The following is a 16,126-nucleotide window of genomic DNA, read 5'->3' as shown; positions in this document are numbered from 1 at the left end:
AATGGGGTTATCTTGATTCTTCCTATGGTGAAAAAATTGCTGATACATTGTCAAAAATAAGGAACAGAACAAAACAGGAAATAGATAGTCATGCGCTGTGTACATGCACATTTTATTTATATACAGTATTTATGGCAGAATTGCTCTCTTCCTTTATTTTATTCTTTTGGTTGGTTTCACAACCTATGAAAATTTTTTACTTCCTTTTGTTGGGTTGAAATGAAGCACCTGATGACAGAGTTGTAAGAATAATTCCTGGAAAGATAAATGCAATTTCTTTTCTTCTTAATGGCAGTAAATAATAAATATCCAATACCCAAGTAAATATCCAAATTTAAAGAACATCTGGCTTAAAATGTTTGCTCACTTACTGTCTAAACACATTTAATTTCAATGTGAAATTCAATAATTTCAATTATGCTAAAAATAATAAACATTTTAAAAAAAATATGTATAACCTATTTGTGAGGATAAAATGGCTGTCAATCATATCAAATTGCTAAAAGTGACAGGCGAAATATTAGGTATATTTGCTGCTTTTGAGTTATATACAGTATAAAAACTAGGGAGAGTCCACAATAGAGGAAGCTAGCATATATTGTAGGTAGTCCTTCAATTTTGTCCAGAATTTCCATTGTTAAGGAAGGCAGTTAACTGAGTCACATTTAATGGTCTCTTTTCCCAGGTTGTTAAACGAATTGCTGCAGCTAAGTGAATCATGTGATTGTTAATAGCAATAGCACATAGACTTACAGAACCTACACACCATTAATCCTCCAAGACAAATTATCCTCACCATGGATCAAGTCTGTTGAGTACAACCGTGCCAAATCAGGCTTCTCGCAAGCTTCAATACTCAAGGTGGACTATGACCTAGTAAGACAAACCTTCTGACAAAGGGTGGAGGACATCAAGAGGCAGGCGGAGTTAGGGAAAGCTCTGCTGTTTCTGGCTCCAGATGCCATTAGATTTGTTGTTGCTCCTGCCAGCTATTTTAGTCAGTTGGAGTCAGCAAACCACTGGAAAGCATTTTCGCTCACACAGTGCCCTGCACTTCCATCAGCTATCCTGTACTCCAAGTATAAAAGGATACCATTGACAGAAAGACTCTGTTCCTCTGGCTCAGGGTAGGTGGAGATTGTGGGTCACATGATCCTCAAATGTTCCTTTTATACAGAGATTAGGAAAAAACATATTCTGCCAATAACTGCTAGGTATTCTGGCTGTTCTGAGACTACCAATCTTCAGTGGCTGCTTAAGGATGAGCAGTCCATCACTACAGCGCTGGTGGCCAGATTCTCTGCAGCAGCACTGGGGATTTGTCACAAACACGTGTCTTCTCCACCATAGTTATGTTTTATAACTAATGTGGCAAACCCTTTGCACTGCTTAGTCTTTTCCAGGGGTGAAATGCCCCCGGTTCGGACCGGCTCGGGCGAGTAGGTAGCGATGGTGGCGGGCAGTTTGGAGAACTGGTTGCAAAAATCCCTGCCCCCGCCCCCCATGCCCAGCTGAGGTACGCGATCATCAGAGCCTTTTTTCTTTTAAATGGCTCTAACGAGCCAAGCTCTGACGATCCCAGCTGAGTTGCCTGCTAGCCGCTAGCAAAAATCCCTCCCCCTCCAGCCTCCAGCTTGCTTACTTTAGCTGCTGGTTGCAACTCCTTTCTTGCTTCGCTTGCTGTAATAACTGCAATCCATTGCATCAGCAAGCAACTGAATCTCCCTGCCTGCAATCAAACTCATCGGTGAGCAGCTCTATCTGCCTGCCTGCCTTCCTGCCTGCCTTGGTCTCCAACCTTGGCAACTTTAAGACTTGTGGACTTCAACTCTCAGCAAAGCTGGCTGAGGAATTCTGGGAGTTGAAGTCCACAAGTCTTAAAGTTGCCAAGGTTGGAGACCCCTGTTCTATTGGGTAAGTTTTTTCCCCCTTTGGGAGCTTTAAAAAAAATAGTTAATTGGGGGGTTTTTTAGTTGTTCTTTTTTTAGGCTTAGCCATTTAAAGTTTTGGAAGTTTTAAATTTAGCTGCTTTTATCTATATAAATAAAAATGTAAATGTCTATTTGTACATAACAGCACATCTCTGAAAGTTCTTCACTGATTGCTTTCAAATTTTGACTCAACGTTGCATTCGACTACGGGTGTGTTTTTATATACCTATATTATATACATGTCACACCTGTGACAGATAAAAACATGAAAAACATTGGAAAACATTGAAAGACATTGACAAACATTGACAAACATTGAAAAACAGCGCCATCTGCTGGACGTAAAACCAATATGGCAGTCTCCCAGCCCTGATTACGCTCAACAGATTTCTGCTCCTTATATTTAGACTCTCCATATTGCTTCCAGGAAACTGCATATTTGGAAGGCAGAGACGCCCAAGGGCCATATCCTGCCACCAGGCTTGGCAAGTAGGCCCACTGCACGCCCTCCCTCCCTCCCTCCCTTCCCTTCCCTTCCCTGCTATGCGTCTCCCTGTTGAGCCCCCAGAGAACATATGTGTAAGGAGGACGGAGGGGGTCCCTGGGTTTCTGCTGTGGTGTGGAGAGCTGCGAAGGCCTGGCCAGAAAAAGGTAAGGGCGATGGCAGGGGATGCAGAAGAGGCCGGCCCAGAGACAGAGATAAACAGAGAGAGAGGGAGAGAGAGACAGAGAGAGATACAGAGAGACGGGGGAGGGAGAGAGAGACACACTCATTGAGAGATACAGAGAGAGAGAGTGAGAGAGAGAGACACATAGAGATACAGAGGGGGGAGAGAGACACACAGAGAGATACAGTTGGGGGAGAGAGAGAGACAGAGAGAGATACAAAGAGAGAGGGGGAGACAGAGAGGGAGGATTTTGTGGTTCCCATTGTTTTTTAGCAACCGGTTCTCTGCCCTAATCACCACCTGGGTAGGCGTGGCTCGGGGGCTGTCATATGACTGATGAAAGTGAGTGATGTTGAGTTGGCCACGCCCTCCAAATGTTCGTGGAGAGTTTGGGACTTCAGCCTCGCTCTTTTAGCCCAGCGGAAGCACCAACTGGACCATAGCAACGCGTGGCCGGGTACAGCTAGTATAAAAATAAAATAAAATAATATTTGTGCAGCAGGGGCCATTTTGGGTCTAGCACAGCTACTTTTATATTGTGGGTGAGCCAGTTGTGTTGTGTTGTGTTGTGTGTGTGTAAAGTGTGAAAGTTGTTTTTTTGGGCTTTTTGTGGCTGTGCTTGTTGCAGGGGCCATTTTGGGTCTAGCACAGCTGCTTTTACATTGTGGGTGAGCCAGTTGTGTTGTGTTGTGATTTGTAGGTTAGAAAAGGGCACAGAAGTGACATTGACTTGGCCACGCCCACTCAGTCACCTTACCACCAAGCTCCACCCACTAATTAAGCCACGCCCACAGAACCGGTAGCAAAAAAATTTAGATTTCACCCCTGGTCTTTTCCCTTTTAGCATTGAACCTACAATGGGCCACACAGTTTATGGATTGTGATTGTAATTGTAGTATAGTTAGACCCTGTATAATTGACAGACTGGTTTTATTATTGTTTTTAGTTGTTATTTATTATTTTATCCTAGAATTTTTAATTGTATATTTACTGAGCGTTTTTATTTCTTCTGGTCTCTGGTCTAAGACTGTAATAAATTGATTGAAAATGTAACCAGCAGAAGTGATAATCTATTTCTCACAGTGCTAGTACTGTACAATGTCTCATTACTTTTACATTACTGGTTCTTCTACTACATTTTATTCTGTTAACTGGATGCATAGTGCTTATTGGTTGCCCTTTGGCTGTATTCATTTATTCACAATTTCTAATAGGGTTTTTTTTTTTTAAGTTTGTGCATTTAGAAGATTTGATAGATAGCTGTGATGGAGAGAGAGGGGAGGCAATACCCACCAGCCTTTTTATCCACCTAACCACTTTCAATATCAAAATAATGAATTTAATCAAGTGGACACTTGGCTCAAATGGATATCCATTCCATGCTGTTAATTCAATGAATAATTTTTTATCTTACAGGTCATCATTGTCTTCCAACTGGCCACTTAACGAAGTTACAACAGTCCACCCCAGAGGTTACTTATGATGTCGTCTCAGAGTTAAGCTACCTTGGCACACATCTTGTGATTATGTGATTGTATTTTGGGCACCTGGCCACTGATTCACTTTTATGGCGAATGGTGCCATGACCAGAATTTTTTTGCCAGTTTCCAGGTTTCACTTCCAGTTTCTAGCAAAAAATGCCCATTGGTGAAAAGGGATTTCCTTAACAACTGCATGTTCACTTAAAGACCATCATTATAATGATCATAGCACTAAATCTGGTCACATAATATTGCAACTTAAGACTGTAATTCTGGGCTCAATTAAAGTCAAGGACTAGTTGAAATGCAATTTGGGCATAACTGATGAGTGTCAGTGATATGCGATTGAATAATATAAACCAGTGGTCCCCACTTTTTGTCTACATGGATCGGCGGCAGTGGGGGAGCAGAAGGCTTTGTGCACTCAATCTAATTCTGTGCATATGCAAATGAAGCTTTGCATGCTCATCTGACACTTGCATGGTCCAGTTCCCAACAGACCATGGACTGGTATAGGGCCACGGACCAGGGATTGGGGACCTGTGATGTAAAGAGTCTTATCACCATACCAAGTGTTAAATAAATTTGGAAGCAACATAATCAAATGCTCTTTTATTTCAATATTGATTACATGAAAGACTGCAGGAAAATAAGAATTATATAAGGTAAATATCATTTGTAAATATTTGAGTAGCATAGAATCAAATTGCTTGATTAAATGATGATCACAAAAATATGTATGATCATTCTAACAGTTGCTATTATAAGCAAAGCAGAGGCAACTACAGCTAGCCATGACATCATTCAAATAACAAAACATGATGTCACAATGGAAGCTGAGCTGACTGCACTTGTATCATCACATGGATATGGATACTGGGCAAATACATAGTTACATCTGTGATGTAATACTTTGATTCATGCTTAGCAACTATTTCCCCATTGCCCACATTCCTATAAACAAAGCAATTTTGCAGGATTCATCTACCAGTCAGAACACTTGTACTAAAATCTTATTTTATTGAATTGATTAGAAATGATTCTATCCTGGAAAGAAAGAATTAAAATCCAGTAAGTGTGATAGTGAAAGTTCAGTACTACATGTTTTAAACAAATCTGATGAGGAATTAAGGGAATTAAGGAATTAAGCCATTGTACCAAAATATGCTGGATGCACCTATTATGGAGAACTATACCTACCAAGGAACAGGATGCTGTTTGTAGATCGCAGCTTAATCAAAAAGAGGAATGGATGGTCAACTATGACATTTAATGGCAACCTTGCACTGAAAAATCCAAAGGTTATTCCAGTGGCAGCAGCTGCCTCAGTCCCTTCTTCATTGACTTCTATGAATGATTTGTGAACAACTTCAGATATGACTAAATCATTGTTAGTTGACATTCCAGAGAAGTCTGCCTTGTCCTCATCAAATGCATCCGTCATTCCCATGCTTCTCAGAACCGGCTTCAGGTCATATTTTTCTTCCAATTTAAATTTGGGAAAGGAGAGATCAATTTCTCTTGGGAACATTCTCTCTGGATTGATCCAGTCCATGAGTTTCTTATATGTAATTTTTCTCTCCAGCTAAAATAAGATGAAAAGCATTAAAGGAGAAAAAAATTCCTAGTTACGTGACACTATGACTCATCCTGATACTGACACAAGTATGATGCAGGGGCTCACAATGACAGAAAAATTCTTAAATCTTACAAACAGTTGCAAATTCTTTTATTTCCTAGAACATTAGGAAAGATAATTAAGTCACAAAAATAGTGTAGACCTTGGACCCAGGAGAAAAAAGTAGGAATATAAGTGTAACTTTACTGTCTATTCAAAGTACATTCATTTCTAACTCAATTACATTCTTTAAATAACATGTAGAATATAACCAGATCCACCTGGCAGAATCACTAGTTCTTGAATTGTTTATCCAACAGCCCAGACAAATATATATACATATACGTATACATACATACATACATACATACATACATACATACATACATATATATATATATATATATATATATATATATATATATATATATATATTACATCAGAGAAAACTCACATGCTGATAATAAATATTTTTACAATTTATTCAGGTTTGTATTAAAAATTTATACCAATTTTTATTCCAGAAAACCCAATAATTTACAATTATGCAATTAAAAAAATGAAAAGCATTAAAGGAGAAAGAAATTTCTAGTTATATGACACTATGACCTATCCTGATACTAACACAAGTATGATGCAGGTGTTCACAATGACTGAAAAATTCTGAAAGTCATAAATGTAGGTCTTAGAACCAGGAGAAAAAGTAGGAATATAAACATAGCTTTATATTCAAAGTACATCAATTTCTAACTCAATAGATTATGACCAAACATGTGAAATATACGCCAGATCCACCTGGCAGAGTCAGTAGTTTAGGGGTGTCAAACTCAAAGCCCTTGGTCGGATCTGGTGTTTAAATCTGGCACACCGAGCCCACCTGGAAATAGCAAAGAACTGGCCCATGGTGCCTCTGGCAGCCAAAATGGAGTGCCCACAACCTGTTTTGGTTGGCAGGATGCTGCAGGAGTCGTCCATCCTGCCTTCTCCCTCCCCACTCCCAGCTGGCACTTGGAGGAGACTACAATGCTGATCTGGCCCTCGAAGAAATCCAGTTTGACACCGCTGCAGTAGTTCTAGAATTGTTTACCCAGCAGCCCAGACAAATATATATAAATTGTTTTAGAGAAAACCCGTGTGCTGACAAGAAATATTTTTATAATTTATTCATGTTTGTATTAAATTTTATACCAATTTTTATTCCAGGAAACCCAATAATTTACAATTATGCTAAAAGCTAAAAGGAATTCTAAAAGAAAAGTAAACAACGAGACCTAGTTTGGTGTAGCAATTAAAAGCACTGGATTATAAATCATCACTTTGATCTGAATTATGAGATTTGGTGATTTGGGGCCAGTCACACTCTCTTAGCCCTAGGAAGCAGGCAAGGGCAAACAACTTCTGAAAATGTTGCCAAATAAACTACTTGAATTTCTCCAGACAGTTGACAGAAGCGAAACCTTAGTTGAAGGCACATACCCACCAGTGGTGGGTTGCCCCTGGTTCGCACCGGTTCTATAGAACCAACCCCGACATCATCAGAACGCTTCTGCACATGCGAAGCAAACGCGTGTGGACGGCTCTATTGTAAACCGGTAGTAAAGGTAAGTAGAACCCACCCCTGATATCCACACACAAAAATACCTCAGCTATATGAACTTGTTTATTCTTTCCTTCAAGACATGAACCTTGGTAGCTGTTTCAACATGAAACAGTATAAATTGAAGAATCAAAAATTGAATCCCTTGCATCTCAATAATATCAGAAGAAATACTGTATGTTATTGACAACCTTATCAATTGCCTTGTACACATCAGGTACAGATGGAATCCCCCTTTGTATACAATACTTTGAAATATAAATGCATTCGCTGGTGTTTTTTAGACTCTTTTTTTTTGCATATTTTCAAAATAAGGGAAAGTACAAGTCAGCCCAATAGTACTAACTATAATGGCAGAAAGCCAAGCTTCAATATTAAAAAGGACAGCATACAGCTAGTACCAGAGATGGACAAGGGTTTAAACTCTGTTTCATGAAAGAAAAACTCACCTTTTCCAATCCAGTAATCTCATCAGGGAGCAGAATGATCATGCTCAAGTAATCATTATTGTATGGAAGCTCAAGAATGGAAATCCGACAGGCCGATATGTGGGCCATGTTGTATTCTCCTTTCCTGAACATCATCTGCACTGTTTTCTTTTCTTTCTACAAGTGGGGAAAATGTATTTAGAAGAAATCATTCAAATAAATGCAAATAATTCTACCATGTATTTATCCTTAGGGTTTTTTTCCCCTCTGCTTAAATCTTTCATCTTTTGCTTAAGACAAACTGATGATTTATATGACAATTTATCATGTCTCAGCAATCCACAAGATTTTCCAGTCTTTATACATAGTGATCATTTACTTTTCACAGAATTTGAATAATTTTAGAATATTAAGGATTAGATTTAAAAAAACAAACAAAGATTATGATCTTTAGGAAAATGAACTATCAATTCTGTGAGCAAAACAATGGAATGAAACCAGGGGTGGGTTCTAAATTTTTTTACTACTGGTTCTGTGGGCGTGGCTTATTTTGTGGTTGTGGCTTGGAGGTCATGTGACTAGGTGGGTGTGGCTAGCTGGTCAGAGTCATTTCTGGAAGGTCCTCCAACTTACGACCAAGTCATCGCACTTACGATCCGACTCATTTGTTTGCTTTTAACACTGATCAGCTGTAGGACAGCCCTTTGAAGCCCGCAGCAAGAGTTTAAACAGTTTTTTTTCCTCTAGTCATCAGCTGGGACTCAGGAGGCAGCAATAGATTGGGGGTGGGACCAAATAAAAGGTAAGAATAACATGGGTGGGTAGGGGCGGGGGGGTGGGTAGGGGCGGGGGGAGGGAGGGCGGGGGGGGGAGAACCGGTTCGGTGACATCATATCGTCACCGCTACCGGTTCGGCCGAACCGGACTGAACCGGGAGGAACCCACCACTGAATGAAACACAGGTCAGTGGTTTTAATCAGCAGTTTTCTCAAATGAACAGAATTTTATAATATCAAAACTAGGCTTGCTTGTGGAGAGCAACATAGAAACATATTTTGCCTATTCCTCCTCCATCAAGTATGTCCAGGTGATAATACATAATAGATCCACATTCTCAGCAACTATATTCACTAAACACTCCATAGTTATTGCAGCTAATCACATAGAATTAGTGGGAGTGGTGCTGCACTCAAAATCCCTGCGCAAAGTTTCAATGAGAGAAAAGTCTGAATAGCTACACACAAAGCCTGAAGGATTTAAGATGACTGATCTTCATGATTCATCCATTTCTACGAAGATCAATAAAATGGAAGGAGTAAGCAATTTCTTTGCTACAGGAATTTTTCAAATTAATTCCACACTTGCTTCAGATATATGCAAAATAACACACTTAAAAATATTCAGAATGTCTCTTTTAGTCTGTTTATAAATGAATACCTTGTTAATCCAGAATGGCTTTTCCTCTGTGTAATTTTTGTTGAACTTACTTGCCCAGTTTCCCTTGAAATAGATAGCGTTCACCAAAACCAGTTTTGTAAGCGAATCAATTATTCCAGGGACAAGCAGATCCTGAATTTTACCTTTGAAAGGTTTTTTTTTTTTTTTTAAAAAAACTGTTTTAATTGACGGATAAGGTTTATTATTTATTATTTTAGTTGCACATCTTATATCATTATTTAGTAAGATTATTACACACATACAAGTTAAACAGCAGGCAAGTTAAATAATGGAAATATGCTCAGATGTGTCTATCAATAAAACCAATAATCTATTTATGGCTAGAATTTCATCTCAGGTTTGATGAGCTTCTATGTAGCAAGTAATGGTTAACTATGGTGGGTTTGCCTGCCTTGTCTGTCTCTCTCACAGGCCCACACAATATTGCATAGCTTACTTAATGCAGCTACTAATTAACTCTTATTATCATTCTCACCTGATGTTTTTTCTTCTACCCAGGCATTTATATGTCTTCTTGAATCTTCTGAAGCTTGTGTGAAGTTAAGTTTCTCCAGACCTGCATGGTAGAATCTCTGAGTGGTTTCTATAAATGACTTAAGAAACAATGACATCTCAACAACAGAAGCAAATTTAAAGAACAAGAATTGATTTTGTCTCATTTTTCTTTGATCTAACAATCTGGAAATTATTTATTACAACAATAATTACAGTGTAATTATTTATTACACTGAATATTACCTAAAACCAATCAATGCCATAGGGCAGCCTAGAGAAAGTATATCAGATATTAGGAAGTATATGGAATTATCCTAAATTAACATAGTTTATTCAAAATATATCTGACAATTATGGGTAACGTGGTTCTATTTATGACTTTTATTTGAAAGTTCTATATTTAGGAACAGCCTCTTGTGTATTCCTGTAACATTCCCAGTAAAAGCAGCTAGACTTTTAAATTTCCTCTCTAGATAATTCAATGAACCAAATAAAGCTACAGGAATATTTGGTACTTTATCAGAGCCAAACTGCAATTGCAATGAGATAGGCAAACATTAGAACAAACAGAGCATTTATGGTTGTTTCCAGCCAGTTCTCCAACATGTATGTAACTTACTGGAAGAAAATCATATGATGTTTCTCCAAAGAGCTGGTTGACTAGACAGAGGCTATAATTGGCACCTGGTTTGTTGATATCAGCAATAAGTTTCTCAAATCTTTGGTGAACCTCTCCATCGTTGGGTACAGAGAGCGCCTATAAGATGACATATGCTTAATCAAATTAAGTTTAACATTAATTCAAAATGTAATACCACAATAGCAGACCTTGGAAAACATACATATTTCAAATGATCTCTATATATTTTGGAGGTAGATTATTAAAAGGACTACCTGCAGATGTATAGCTTTTAAAGTTAATGGCTAATGAAAGCCAAACACTATTGGGCCTAGTTAATATTTGGGTAGTGCTTGAACCCCAAGCTTACAGAGGTGGCTGATTGTTTTTTTTTTTTTTTAAAAAACCCTTCCTTAAAGGCAACTGATTCCTCACTGTTGCCCAGGAAATTGATATAGTACGGGTGTCCATAAAGTTCCTAAAATTTAAGCTTGACCTGACTTTCCTGCACATGTTTGGACTATTCCATGTTTGAAAGTCCTAGTCCATCTTTCCATTCCCCAAGTTCAGATTTCCTTTTATTTAAAAGAAAATGAAGTCAATTTTAGGACTTAAACTGGAAGTAGCATGTTTTTCCTACCACAGCATATCATTAAATTGTCCTGATCTGGGGGTAATTGTAGTAAAGGGTATCTCTAGGATCCACAAAAATGGTTTTTCAAACCCTGGGACTACAAGTTAAGGACTTTTGTCCAAAGTAATACCATTTGCTACGAGCCATGGTGGCATAGTAGTTAGAATGCAATATTGCAGGCGAACTCATTGCTCACATCACGAGTTTGATTCTGAATGGCTCAATGTTGACTCAACCTTCCATCCTCCTGCGGTTGGTAAAATGAAGACCCAGATTGTGGGGGGCAATATGCTGACTCTGTAAACTGCTTAGTAAACAACGAGACCTGACTTTACTGTACATGTTTGGACTCCATGTTTGAAAGTCCTAGTCATTGATCTCCTTTGAAAATCAATTTGACTGACAAGCAAGAGAAATTGGGGATTTTCAGAAATGTTCCTTTCCTGGAAAAATAGATTTCTAAATCACAAAGAGCAACCCCTCCATGTGTAAAATATTTTTTTAAGAAGCAGAAGGAACGTTCTTGTATTTGCTATAGGAGCCTTCTTAAAACATATTTTGCCTTCTCTGTCACAATATTTGCTCTCTCAAACCATTTTGCCTCAGAGATTCAAGTTCCCCTGACCATCCCATCCTTCAAATGGGCCTTGAAGAGCTGACTTGAAGGTGATTTTGAGTTAATTGTGATGAAAGGTATCTCTAGGATCCACAAAAATGATTTTTCAAATCCTGGGACTTCAGGTTAAGGACTTTTGCCTGAAATAATACCATTTTCTAAGAGCCCTGGTGGCGTAGTAGTTAGAATGCAGTCTGCAGGCCAACTCACAGCTCACTTCAGGAGTTGGATTCTGAATGGCTGAAAGTTGACTCAGTCTTCCATCCTTCTGAGGTTGGTAAAATGAGGACCCAGATTGTTGGTGGAAATATGCTGACTCTGTAAACTGCTTAGAGAGGGCTGTAAAGCACTATGTAGTAGTATATAAATCTTAGTACTATTGCTATTGATATTTTCATAATCAACAATTGCTATAATATCTTTGAAGAAGTCAAGCACAGGCGGCTGAATCCCCATCAGACTTCCTATGCATGCTGTTTACATTCCAAGCAAATAGGTGCTGCTCACATCCTCATGCAAACAGAACCCAAATCTGGATGAGAATTGGGAACAGAATTAAAGAATCTTTAATGGCATCTCTTGTGCTTGCTGCATTTTTCAAAAGCTAATCAGAAAATTGGCAATTGCACGAACAGCATCACCTTAGGAGGGCAGCCAGGTTGAGGTAATAGGTGTATTTGGAACTTTTTAGACCAGATGATATATTAGCCACCCACAGTTAATAGAATAGAAAGAATAACAGAGTTGGAAGGGACCTTAGAGATCTTCTAGTCCAACCCCTTGCTCAGGCAAGAAACCCTATACCACTTCAGACAAATGGTTATCCAACATCTTCTTAAAAACTTCCAGTTTTAGAGCATTCACAACTTCTGGAGGCAAGTTGTTCCACTGATTAATTGTTCTAACTGTCAGGAATTTTTTCCTTAGTTCGAGGTTGTTTCTCTCCTTGATTAGTTTCCACCTGTTGCTTCTTGTCCTACCCACAGTTGCATGATTGCAAAATGGGCATTGTATAACTTCATAAATAAATAAAATAGATGTTCTCATAATTTACTAGCAAGGGTGAGGACAAGATCACAGCCAACGATAAAATCTATCTTAATATACCTTTAATATCTGTGCTTCTGTGTTATTTCTGGCACCCAACAAGACCATTAGCAGTGCAGAAGACAAACTCAAAGGAGAAAAAAACAAGTTTTGGGAAGAATCATTTGCACTAAGCTTCTTGAAGAGGTTGAGGGCAAAAATGGTGTTTGTCGCAGAAAGGCTGTCCATGATTTCGAGCCTGGAGAACAAATATAATATGATAAACCACAGATTAACGCCTAGATAATGAGATGACCAAAACATCCCACCCATGTTCTACTTGATTGTTCTACTTGAACAATTATTCTACTTGCTTTAAGGAACGTGATTTACAGAACCTAGTGGACAAAATATAAGGGAACTATGAACCCCACTTCCAGATTCATTCATAATTGCAAAAATTCCCCCCCCCCAAAATTAATTTTAATATTAAAGTTAATATTAACTATTAAATATTAATTCCAAAAATAAGAACACCTGCTGATTGTGAAAAGGAGGACACTGCTGTACAGTCATGCTCATTTTCTATAGAGGCACACATTTCCATGTGTGGAAGGAGGCGCAGGAAAAGCCAGGTGGACGCCATACAATAACTAAAGCTACTGAATAAGGATAACTACAGATTCCCAAAGACAAAAGTTGAAGGTATGCAGAGAAATATGATTTGCTTATTCCCCCATGGAAGTGGTCTTTTTGTAGGCCCCCACTGCAAAAAATGGAAGGCCCAGATCAAAAATGTGATCTGAGTTGAGATAAAACTGCAATTAAGTTAAATTTAATTAAAAGCTATCAATGCTAATATTAAATAATTGATGAATAAGGACTAATAAATAATACCAAACATTATTTAAGAACCTTCCCCTTCTTTCACATAGACAAGCTTTATATATATATATATATATATATATATATATATATATATATATATATATATATATATATGTATGTATATTACATTAATGCATCAGTATAGCCTAAATCACCATAACATATTAGATTACATATATTAGGTGCTGTAAATGCTAATTTGAAAAGAAAATTAGAAGAGAAGAGAGAAGTAGGCATCTTTCTAATCAGACGATGCAACTCCTACCTATGAACTCAGGTGAATCCCTGTTTCATAGCAACTCTACTACAAATAGGCTGACTCAAGTATTTAGCAAACAGGTATCCCGCAATCCTAAGCAATAGGAAGCAAACATCTTGCCTGCTTGTATCAGTCAGAGTAGGAAAGTAGTAACTTTATTAAGTTTTTCATCCTGCAGGATTATGGGGTGGGGAACGCTCCTCCCATTCAATGCAACGATACAGCAGTCCTGTCAGGACACTGGGATGGACAATCCCAACTAGGCAGCACGTTGTCACCTTATAGTTAGGTGTTTTCATGATGCCAAAGGCACCAGTTAGCTCTATCACCAGAACATCTCAGTATTTACACAACAATGTCCCAACCAAGGGAGCCACCACAAAGCGTCAAGCAACCCTAAAGTGGGGCTATGTCAATCTCACCTGTGGTACCTACAGGGATTAGAACAAGACAGAGAGAATCATACAATGATTTTACCTTGAAGAGGTAGTGTTCTGAACTGGTAGGGCAGTTACTGGAGACATCTGGCTGGAGAGGAACACTGACCAAGCTGCAATAAGTCCTGGAAGAAGTAAAATGAACATTTTGGGGGTAATGTCCTCCCTGGTTTGACTCAAGAGCCTCCAGGCACAAGGGCTCACCATGAGCGATGGAAATCACTGGTTAGAGAAGAAGGAAGAGGCTAGAAGGGCAGGAGAGGAATCTGGATGTGGAGATGTGGATGTTCCTGACTATCTCTTTAAACATTCTGGGAGTGGCCTTTTGAACAGTCACAGTCTCACTTGGGGCTACACCATTGGTTAATTATTAACTCTGGTGAGAGAGCTGACTGGTGCCATATTGTCCAGAGACTAACAGTAAAGGTATCTTAGCAAATTTTGACTAATCTTGCAGAAAAAAATGCTTTGAAAAGCATCTCCGCCGATCAGGCAACACAGCTGGGATTGTCAGATGCTTTTCAGAGCATTTTTTTTACCACCTCTTCAGCCAAAGTGGTTGCAGAAAAAAATGCTTTGAAAAGCCTCTGACAATCCTAGCTGAACCGCGCGATCATCAGAGGCTTTTTTTTTTTACTTTTAAAAGCATTTTTTTCTGCGGAAGAGTTTGTAGAAAAAATGCTTTTAAAAGTAAAAAAAAAAAAGCCTCTGATGATCGTGCGGCTCAGCTGGGCATGGTGGGGGGGGGCGCTCAGGGATTTTTGCTACTGGTTCTCCGAACCACCCACCCATCGCTACCGGATCAGGCGATCCAGTTCGAACCAGGAGCATTTCACCCGTATTAGGGTATATTATTTTATTATTTTTATTCCGCCTTTATTATTTTTTATAAATAACTCAGGGTACCAAATGTACTTTATGCATTTTCCTCCTCTAGTTTCCTGCATAACATGTTGAGTAGGGGTGTAAAACTGGTGGCCTATGGGCTGGATGCGTTGTTCACAGGCCACACCCATCCCAGCTCCTGGAAAAAATGTCATAAAACATCACATGTCAGCAATGTGACGCCATGAGTTTGACCCCCATGATGTAGAAGCTCAGAACATGGGACTCAGTGCATTGAAGAATCTAAACTGAAGTCTGAAGGCACAATGAGAGGGTTGTGTCAAATCAGACAGTGAATAACTTTTTTTTCTTCTCATAAATCAAACATTTAATCTTAATACACTTTTCTAAAAAAAAAAACCCTAACTAGTTGTGGAAAACAAAGTTAGTGTTATTGCAGCAGTTCCTATAGTCTATTTCTTGGTAGAATGGAAGCCAGAAGTAATTTAGATATTTGGATATGGACAAATGATGAACTATATCAGGGGCATCAAACACAAGGCCTGTGATGTGGTCGGATCTGGCCTGGAGGACCTTACTGGAAAATTTAAGGGGTTGGCCCATGTCGTTTTCTCCCAGTCTACCCAATGCAAAGAGGAAACATGCCAGCAGTTTGTGGAGTGGCATCAAGCTGGCCACGCCCATCCAGTTGGCCACATTCACCCGTCGGCCACACCTGCCTGGCCCCCCAAGGTCAATCACAACCCTGATGCGGCCCTCAATGAAATTATGTTTGTCACCCCTGGTCTATGTGCAAAGACTATTTCAAGATCGATTGCACTGTTCCCTCTTTAGACTAAATCAGCGGTTGCTACACCCAGAATAGTTTCACCAGACCTACAACTAGTTAGGAAGTTAGAATAACTTCTGGAAGGAAAGATCAATTTTGCTTCCTTGGCATAATGTACAAATGCTTCGATCCTGCCTTCTTCCAGGATGTTTTTCTCTTATCTCAGTCTATCCCTACAGTGGTCTCCATCCAGGATTCATCCTGCTTAAATTTTCAAGACTAGTCAAAATTTGCGAGGATATCTTTACTATTAGTCTCTGGACAGTGTGGCACCAGTCAGCTCTATCACCGGAGTT

The 16,126-nt window shown here is 39.0% G+C and overlaps 1 protein-coding gene across 1 annotated transcript; it reads right to left on the bottom strand.

Moving 5' to 3' along the window:
• Positions 1-5,023: 5,023 nt before the first annotated feature.
• On the bottom strand, positions 5,024-14,308 carry LOC148114845 (leukocyte elastase inhibitor-like). The gene is made up of 7 exons (XM_087888801.1): positions 14,196-14,308; positions 12,653-12,830; positions 10,296-10,433; positions 9,657-9,774; positions 9,161-9,303; positions 7,745-7,900; positions 5,024-5,665 (listed from the first exon to the last, which is right to left on the bottom strand). The coding sequence occupies exons 1-7, from the start codon at positions 14,300-14,302 to the stop codon at positions 5,261-5,263; spliced, it is 1,245 nt and encodes a 414-aa protein (XP_087744927.1). The 5' UTR covers positions 14,303-14,308; the 3' UTR covers positions 5,024-5,260.
• Between the last annotated feature and the right edge of the window lie 1,818 nt (positions 14,309-16,126).

Source organism: Pantherophis guttatus, chromosome 3 (assembly GCF_059756535.1).
Source record: "Pantherophis guttatus breed Tessera chromosome 3, ASM5975653v1, whole genome shotgun sequence".
Lineage (NCBI taxonomy): Eukaryota > Metazoa > Chordata > Lepidosauria > Squamata > Colubridae > Pantherophis > Pantherophis guttatus.
The sequence above is the reverse complement of the archived record's forward strand: the minus strand, read 5'-3'. Positions and strand labels throughout refer to the sequence as shown.